The 9,825-nt window shown below is 38.0% G+C and overlaps 1 protein-coding gene across 1 annotated transcript; it reads left to right on the forward strand.

Moving 5' to 3' along the window:
* Positions 1 to 349: 349 nt before the first annotated feature.
* agr1 (anterior gradient 1) lies at positions 350 to 8,108 on the forward strand. The gene is made up of 8 exons (XM_080412745.1): positions 350 to 419; positions 942 to 1,040; positions 1,367 to 1,430; positions 2,252 to 2,304; positions 3,562 to 3,638; positions 4,289 to 4,352; positions 5,856 to 5,939; positions 7,955 to 8,108. The coding sequence occupies exons 2-8, from the start codon at positions 953 to 955 to the stop codon at positions 8,002 to 8,004; spliced, it is 480 nt and encodes a 159-aa protein (XP_080268871.1). The 5' UTR covers positions 350 to 419; positions 942 to 952; the 3' UTR covers positions 8,005 to 8,108.
* The last annotated feature ends 1,717 nt before the right edge of the window (positions 8,109 to 9,825 follow it).

Below are 9,825 nucleotides of genomic sequence, written 5' to 3' on the forward strand. Positions count from 1 at the left end.
GCTAACGTACTGCTACTACTACTACTACTTAAATGCCTTATTGTGCCTTTAAATTCCTTTGTAGCACTTGAAATCATTTTTGTGTATATCATGTAAATACACTTTCCTTGCCTTGAAAGAACCAGTAAAGTGGGTTTGCATCAGCTCTCTCATTCCCCTTTCATTGTGTGTGTGTGTGTGTGTGTGTGTGTGTGTGTGTGTGTGTGTGTGTGTGTGTGTGTGTGTGTGTGTGTGTGTGTGTGTGTGTGTGTGTGTGTGTGTGTGTGTGTGTGTGTGTGTGTGAGAAGAATTCTTTCATTTATTACATACAATGCTATACCGGTTTGGTGAGTTCAACTGTTTATAAAAAGCTCTGGCCAAGCCAAAACAGAAGGTATTTGGAAGGTGCAGACACTTGCTGTTTCCTGAAGTTAAACAAGGTAAGACATCACATTTAATCATTAGAGGCGAATTACTTACGTTTATAACTAGTTGTTTTCTGGTGCCTAATAGAAAAAGATTGTTGTCAATGAATATTGTCGTGTAAGTTTGGAGACTTTTAACACTTTCAAACTACTTTGATACGAGTCAACCATCACATTTTCAAATTATACTACCCAGAGATTTCATTGTAATAATGATAATGCAACATAAGTGATAAATGTAATTATCTATATTTGTAGAATAACCTTGCAATATTTGACATAATATGATGAAGTTTAATCTTATAAAAAGGAAATAAATAAAACAGCTGAAGCTACAAGTATCACTGATTTTTTAAATTCAAACAACTGTTGGGACTAACAATGTAGCAGACGCTCTTACCCAGATCGGCTAGTTGGGCTTTATAATGTGCACCACATATAAATTGCCATACCAGTTGGACAAATAGCACGATTAGTGAAAGCAATAAGATAAATCAATAATATCTTACTGTAATAACATGTCATTCTCTTTTGAAGGACTGGAAACCATGCTTCGCTGGACTGTGCTGGCATTGTTGTTGGTGATCTGTGCTGGTGACCCTGTTGGTGCAGCAAAAAAATCAGAACTGGCTAGAGGTGGGTCATTCTGACACATCCCACGAACATGGTCATTTCATTATCGCGAGAATCTTTAGCAAATATGAGTTAATTGTACCGTATATTGTACCGTATCCCTTGTCCCTTTACGCTGTACAGTATGACATCCTCTTGTCCTTGTACCATGTCATTACATATCACTCCCTTGGGATATCTGTCTAAATGTGCTATGATTCTATGACCTTGCCATTTATTTGCACTTTTTGATTAAAGTGACTCTTACAGTAGCAACTTAAAGGGGATTGTCTGTAAAGCACGAGTGATCCTTGTTTCATAAGTTTATTCACCATTGCACTTGCTCATAGGATGGGGAGATGCCATCACCTGGCAGCAGAATTATGAGGATGGCCTGACGAAGCTTGAAAAATCGTACGTTTCTTTACATGTTTTTATTATCATTTTATTTATTTATTTAAAAAGTGACTGCTATGAGGAAGTAAAACTGCTATGAGGAAGTACAACTGCTTTGAGGAAGTATACATACACTAAGTGCTTATAGTGTACAACATCCTTGTCATGGACTCATCCTCAAGGCTAAAGTGTAATGGATTAAATGTAATGGGAGTACAGTAATCTGATTGCAGTTTAGTTTAGTGGTTACCAGACGGCCGTTAGAGAGGCTGTCTGGTATAAGCAGAAGGTCACAAGTTCACCTCCCGACCCTGGTCTATGTGTCGAAGTGTCCCTAAAAGCAAGACACTTAACCCGTAACTGTATCCCCCACCCCCTCATCATGACCATCTGAGCAGCCATCAGCGGGGTAAAGCTGAAACTGAATTCCCCCCACGTGATTAATAAAGGGAGACCTGTGTTAATTACGTGGAAACTCTGTTTCAACTTCAAAGATAGGCAACTGCAAGTAAGAAAGAAGAAAAAAGGTATTATGTTACCATAATTGTATTCCATGTAGCCTATAATGGATGGCTGAAATCACACAAATGCAAATAATATAATTGCTGTGAATGAATAGGCCAGTGTCTACTCAGGTACTCTGCCAGGAAATAAATTGATTACTGTCTGATAAGGTAACAAATTGACTTGCATCAATCAATCGTCTGGCAGAAGACACAGAGAATAGTTTGACAGTTTCTCCAGTGATCAAGTTAGGCGAGGCTGCCTTCACACCCACCACTGTGCCTATTCTTTTGTGGAATGTGTTCAGTTCTTTCTCTCTGGTTATGTTCCCACAGTAAGAAGCCTATGATGATCATCCATCACCTGCCAGACTGCCCGCACAGTCAAGGTATACCAGTAATCCAGGCTTTTTATTTGTAACCACATGAACCCATAGTGTCCTTATTCTGGAGCTTGTAGATTGGCTATTTTCGGTGAAGACATTTTGTGTTGAGGGAAAAAAAAGTATAGAGATCCGTGGTCAACTTAGTATAATGGCCGAAGAAAATAGACAAGAGAGTCAATGTGTAGAGTGATCTGTAAAATCTGCTGTTCATAATGTGCCTTCCCTCGTATGAGGTCTTATTGTTGTTCCTGTGTGTCACACGTTCGTGAAATACGTTTCTCTTCAGCAATAATAACATGATAGATTCCTGTACAATCCTTGTACCTGGCCATTCATCTGAAACATTTACACACTCATTATCCTTTCTGAGAAAGATATTTATTTCTAATGTCAGTATTTCATTATGGTGGGAACATGCCACAGCTGTTGTGGCATGCTGCTGTACTGGTAATATGATTGATGGTGAAATATGTGGTTGGGCTAGGCCTACTATAGTACCACAATGAGGTTGAGATGAGTTCAGGTCATACGCAGATAGCAAAGCTAACAATGTTATTAAGGCATTTGATGCGGGCAATAAATAACAGCAGAGAGGTGAGTGATGCTTGATGGAAGACTTACATCAATAGTCACTTACATTTTAAGTGATGTCAGGTGTTACAATGCTTGAAGGATCATTGTACACGGTGATAACAACAGCAGGATTTGTGAGCAACAACAGGTGCATTCCATAATACCTGTTGGGCAAGCCAAGCCAGTCACAGTTCAGTTCACTGCCTGACAGATTTCCCATAAGGAAGTCTCGCTTCACTTTTACCATTGATTAAGCTTTCATTCCTGGAGATGCAGGGCATCTTTCAGTTTTTGCTTGTGTCCTTTATTTATAAATAATACCATCGCCCGTGCTAATACAGTATGTCGCTACTTCACACTCTGAGTACAGTTTATGAAAAGGCTTTGTGTTCAGCACGGTTTGGAGTATTTGATAATGCACAACCTCAGTGGACCTTTCTGGTCTCTAGAGGGAGCACCAGACTATAGAATGTAGGTCCCACCTGCCTAGCCTGTTTCTGGGTTTGCACCTGCTCTCTACAACTATTGATGAGAGTTCTGAGAACAACTTTAGCACAACTATAATTCAGGAATACAAGATGTGAAAATAACTGAACCTGTGTAATCATTTACACACAAATGTTTCAATCATCATGGCGACTACGTTTCGGATCCTGTTTTGAAACTAAAACAAAACAATTTTCACAGCACTGAAGAAGGAGTTTGTTGCTGATAAGGGTATCCAGAAAATGGCCAGAGAAGACTTCATCATGCTCAACCTAGTGGTAAAAACACTCATATTTGAAATAAACCTTTAGCATAGACGTCAGATGCGTGCATAAGTACACTGGCCCATTAAGGTGATTAAAGGATATACAGGTGATCTCCTTCAGTTTCAAATGTTTCTGTCTGTCACTTTATATATCGTTGCTGTCGGGCAGAAACCAGCTCAAATTTTCAAATATATATATATACATGTATATATCTTTTAATAAATCAGTGCTATTGAACACCCTTTACATCTGGGTTTTACAAACTAAACCTCCTAACTCCATTGGGTCCTCAAACTGTCGGTCAAACCACCTAACTCCAACTTTAGAAAAAATCTCCACATTAATGGTCAAAAACCTCCTAACTCCACTTGAGCTGTATTTGGGTAAAATAATGATAATATAAGGACACATTCAAGTATCTGACAATATATAAAGTCACTGTATACCAACTTGGATGAGGCAGTATTGCGTTGTTCTGTTGTTTCTTTTTTTTTTTTTTTCCTGAAAAGTTAATATTTTGGACATAGCTCGTATCTGCCCGACAGCTGTTAATGTATGCATGTTTGTATGTGTTGGCCTCCTGTTGTATACAGTAAATTGGGTAACGGCTATTCTATTTATGAGTTATAGCCTACTGATAACTGTCATTCTGTGTCTTACAGAATGAGACCCATGACAAGAATCTGTATCCTGATGGCACCTATGTTCCCAGAATCATCTTTGTTGGTATGCATTTTTGTCCATTTTTCTTTTTTTATCAATCCAATCGATCTTTAGTCTTATTGTACAATTTATTTGGGCCATTATTTGTCATGAGAGTCATGAAAACAGTGTTTTTTCATTCTTACTTTATTTCTTTTCTATTTCGGAAAACGATTCAAGTATAATAGATGAAATAGTCACAGTCCAGAAAAGAAGGCAGATAGTCTCATCAATACTTAAGCATCCTTAATGATAGTGCAGCAAATGCTATAGGGAAAGTGGAACTATAGTTTCGTCTTTTTCAGTCATTCATTCTCTTGAGTTGTAAAGACTTAACCACTTTAACCCTGTCATCCTCTATGTCATTATTGTAAAAATACACAAATATAGTTAAACATTAAAAAAAAAAAATCAGCTATTCTTCATCATTCGTCGAAGTACAGTATGTAGGGCTTAAGTGGTTAACTAGAGAGGAGCCCAGAAGTGAGTGATACCTGTCTGTCTATCTTCTCTTCTCTTCTCTCTCATTCTGACTCTCTCACTCAGGTGAGGTTTGACAGATGCAAAAAAATATTATTCTTTAATGATCCATAGTGCGTCTAAATTGTGCGTCTAAAAGTGCTACCAAAAAGGGTGTAGGCCAACAGTACAGTAGGATCGGATGCATCTGGTCCCACTGCACACCCTTTTTGTTGGCACTTTTTAAATTCAGTCTCACTATGGAGCATTAAAGAATAATATTTCACGTCTGCCAAACCTCTGTAGACATTCCTTTTGTTACTGTATGTTGGTGTGCGAGCATTCCTATCGTCTTCTTGATAACTGTTAAACAAAAGCAATTAATGGCAAAAGCATTTTAAAGGTGTAATTTTGAAACTGTGCTTTATACCCCATAACAACAACAACAACAACAACAACAACAACAACAACAACAACAACAACAACAAAATCCAATACTGCAATATAAAAATACTCTGTTACAAGTAAAAGTCCAGAATTAAAAATTTACTTGAGTAAAAGTACAAAAGTATTGGCAGTATTGGCATCAAAATGTACTTAGAGTACCAAAAGTAAAAGTAGGCCTACTAAATATTTGAAAATAGCAGATCTACAAGCTCACAACGCGTTGCAGATCGGCTATTTTCAAATAGTCTAGGTATAAAATAGGGCTAAAGTGGTTAATGTATGTTTCATTATATCATAATTTATATCTGAAAAGTAACTAGTCACTAAAGTTTTCAAATAAACGTAGTGGAGTAAAAGTACAATATTTGCCTCTGAGATGTAGTGGGGTAGAAGTAAAAGTATAGACAATTGGAAATACTCAAGTAAAGTACAAATACCTCAAAATTGTACTAAAGTACTGTACTTAAGTTAATGTACTTAGTTACTTTACACCACTGACTTTGACACAAGTCAGATTATGCAGGGGGAAAAAATGATTTTGAAAATAATTTTGAAAACGTTCTCTTTCTTCCCATGGTTGTCTTCTGTTCTCTCCCTCTGTCCTAACCCAACCTGCTTCAGATCCATCCCTGACCGTACGGGCAGACATCACAGGAAAGTACAGCAATCACCTCTACACCTATGAGCCCGGTGACATTGATCTCTGTGAGTGGAGCAAGTTCGACAACTGTTTTTGTGTCTGAAAAAGTGCACACGTACAGTATAGATAAATTATGCACTCACTCAAACACCTAATACTGTATACCCTTCCCTGTCAGACCTAACTGCTTGTACTGTAAAAGTTACAGTGTGACTTATGAATAAGTTACACTGTAACTTATTCATTTGGCCTCATTCTCCTCGCTCACAACTTTTGTAGAGTTGGACAACTTTTTGGGGGTCTGTGGGGAGGGAAGGTCTCATATGCACAGTAAGGGGTAATTCTGACGGCTGCGATTTCTCTCTGCAATGTTCTGCTTTAATTTATGCTCCGTCGTAGTGTCACGCCGATCTCCGCACTGCACACTATGCATCCGTGACGTGCTGTGAGGTTGTAGATCGGTTGTTTTCACGAAGTATGACAAAGTATAAATTGGGCTTGTTGGCTCACACAATTTTCAAATGCTTCTGCCTAAAATAATCAAGCGGATGCTAACTTCCGTTGTGCAGTCGTGTAAATAACTGGTACTGGAACAAAATGAATCAAAGCCATTCCAGCTTGCAGCTTAGCAGAAATAGAAATTCAGAAATATATTTTAAAGATATTTTTAAATATATCTTCTCGAACACAAATGACAAAAAACGTGACAGCTGATCCTGATCCTCAACTTTCATGGGACGGAATTGCAGACTGTCTGTATGTTGTGGAAGTCAAGTGTTGGCTTGAGAGACTATTATCTCATTGTAAATCTTTGATCTCTGTACTAGGCTTAACAAGGGAGGTTTAGAGGGAAAGGGTCTCAGGAGGAGAAGAGAGTGGGCGGCCCGGCCGTGGAGATTCAGAGAAAAAACATTGAACAGTGGGCGTTAAGCTTGGGTGCAGCTGAGGTGACTCGTTATGTAGAAAGTGTTATAGAATGACAAAAGGATCTGTTGTTTTCCACAAACACCTTCACACATTATGCTGTATATGTATATGTTGTCCTGAAAAATACACATGGAAGAGTAGACAATTACACATCCATTGCAAGAATGTATGTACCGTAGGAACATCATCATAGCTGTGTCTATTGGAGTTCTTAGCAAAACGTGGGAGTTACTGTGGCCATGTAATGGTGTAGAAACCCTCTAATTATGGATAGCAGGAATCTAAGCCATTCTAAGAATTTGGTTTGAAAAGCTTCTTTTCTGGGGGGCGGGCGGTGGAGGGGTGGGGATAGGGGGGCTTGTGATCAATATTTCAAGAAGTACCTTTGGGTTCTTTCCATGATTAAAGAGAACCCCCCTTTGATCCAAACAGAATTCAATTCATGGTATGTTTAAAAGAAGAAGTAAATGAGGGCTCCTACTGTATGTACATTTGAAATAATAATAATAAATATAATCATCACACTAATCATGATAAATACACATATTGGATTGACTATGTACAGTATAGGCCTACTAAAATATAATATATGTATATTTGCTTAACCTCAGTATTCATCAGTTCACTCCATCCCCAAAACCGACTGATGATCCTGATATTATAAACAGGGGCGTTACATCCGACACCTGGGAGACAAAGCTGTGTTCGCCAAAACCTGAGGTTGCACCTCGTGGCTACCACTGCCCAAACAGAAAGTTCACGTTTGCTTTTCTCATTCAAATTGAAATGATAATCAAAATGGCAATATCTTGCAAGAGGTTTTGAATCAATAAGACAACCAAGTTGTTCATTTATAATGACTCTGGTATTTGGGGTGGGGATGGTGTTGAACAGAAGAATCGGTGACATTTAGCGTCAGGAAGACAATTTCTCAAAATGACAGTGCTATTTGAGTCCCTTGGATTTACTGTCAAATACAATTCATCGAGTTCAGTGACAGAAACAACGAAAACCTCTGTCGCCTGTATGAGCTATTGCAACTTATTTCTTTATTTACAGTTTAGATTGTATTCGTACAACCTTTTTTTGTTTGTTTTTGTCCAAAAGTATAGGGAGGAATTGCATTCTAACACATGACTTATTATTTCAACAGTGTTCGCGAACATGAGGGAAGCCAAGAAACTCCTGCACACTGAACTCTAACCTGGCTGTACTTTGACCTGTCTCCTCTGAAGATCAGCCCTGAAATGATTACAAAGTATCCACCATGAATGTGGAAATAGTCAAATAAAATGCACTCAAAACAAGTCTATAAATTCCTTCTCATACACTGTAAAACCATACATTCATTCATACATACGTACGTTCATTTAACTCAGTAGTGAGTAGACTCTCCCAGTTAAAGTAATAAGGCTTTGAAAACATGTGTATATCGAATGTTTTCTTTTTAACTTACAAATTTACATATAATGCGTAACATGAAACATGAAGAAATAAATCAATACAAATATACTTTTAAAGAGTCTGAATGAAGCATTCAAACTGTAAGTAATCGACAACAGTCCCCGTCTGACACTGGTACTGCTGAACTGTTCAAGGTAAAGTGACAGCATGGATGTTTGCTCAGAAAACAAAACGAATCAAAAGCGTTGCTGCAGAGTTATGGGGTTTTATATTCCCCTTAGAGGTTCTGCACAGCTCTCTGTGTGAAGGGCTTTCTTTGAACTGGGTATGCACGATGGAAACAGTGAAAATTTGTCACTGCTACTGAAGTGAGTACCTCATCAGTTTGCAGTTGCAGTCAATCAAAACACTGTCAGGAGTGTGTCGAAGAAACTGAATGCGTCGGCTCTGCTGTCTACCATGTTCTGAAGGGAAGGGGAGACCTTTGTTAATCCCACAGGGGGGGAAATCAGTTTCAGCGTCTTGTTCAGGGACACATAGCCGTGGTTGGGCTGGGGAACCAGACACCCTCTGATTACCAGACGGCCTTTCTATCAACTCAGCTACGGCAACCCTTATCCATATGCGATCATTTATATTAAAAGGGAAGTATGTGACTATATTTTGTTTTGTTTAAAAATAAAAATGTTGTAGAGTTCTATATTCCAGTAGTAATCTTGCCAGATCTTGTAGTAAAACAGAAAATAAAATTGCAATTCAGTCAGGAGAGCTTCAGATTTATATTGTTCCAGTTCCAATCTTTTTTTGTTTCATAATTTCCAATTTCACTTTTGTATCTGGATCTTGTAGGCTATCCTGTATGAGGTCTCTCTCCTGACTGGATAAAATTGGCATCCCAACCTGAAAATATATATATTATTTTATATATATTTACTAAAGTGCTATGGGGAGATCCTTGTTACTGAACAAACACTCTATAGTAATGAGTACTATTGGAATATAGAGCTACAGTTTTTTAATTAATACTTTGACACACTGGCATGTACCAGCTGCTAGGTGGCAGTATACAAATACCGTAATGGATTAATGGTATAAACAATAATCAGTACACTTCTGTGGTCACACTGCCCTATAAACTATTAGTACTGGATGGCAAACATTGCCATTGGATTGTTTTCTGAGAAGAGCAAATCAAACACAAGTGATATCTAACAAATCATTTTGATTAAAGATGTCATCCCAATCTTAAGTGCAAGCTTGATTGCTGCTACAGTACAAAAAACATCTTATATTATTTATGCTCATCATATCTGCTATTGTATCCTTATCAACTTCAAATATAGAATATGATGACAGTCTTGAAATGGTGTTGTGTTCTGTTGAGTTCCTAGACATTTGCACAAAGAAATGAAGTTAGAAGAAGTTAATTTAACTTAAAAATGTCCACATCTCTCAGAGTTAAACTAACTTCACAGAGGATATTACTGTGCATAAACATACTTGCTTGTTCTCTTTCCCAATTTGTCTCTCCTCGTCAAGGTCCTCCCTGATATTTAAGATTGTACCTCTATAAGGACAAAACACAAATTTCACAATTGAGGCCACGGCAGAATGAAATGC

The sequence above is a fragment of the Gymnoscopelus braueri genome (genome assembly GCF_963280865.1).
Source record: "Gymnoscopelus braueri genome assembly, chromosome: 18".
Taxonomy (NCBI): domain Eukaryota; kingdom Metazoa; phylum Chordata; class Actinopteri; order Myctophiformes; family Myctophidae; genus Gymnoscopelus; species Gymnoscopelus braueri.

Coding starts and splice junctions, on each gene's coding strand:
- agr1 (XM_080412745.1), top strand. CDS start 953: ATGCTTCGCTGGACTGTGCTGGCATTGTTGTTGGTGATCTGTGCTGGT. Junction 2,305..3,561: donor AGACTGCCCGCACAGTCAAG/GTATACCAGTAA, acceptor CAATTTTCACAG/CACTGAAGAAGGAGTTTGTT. Junction 5,940..7,954: donor GCCCGGTGACATTGATCTCT/GTGAGTGGAGCA, acceptor TTATTTCAACAG/TGTTCGCGAACATGAGGGAA.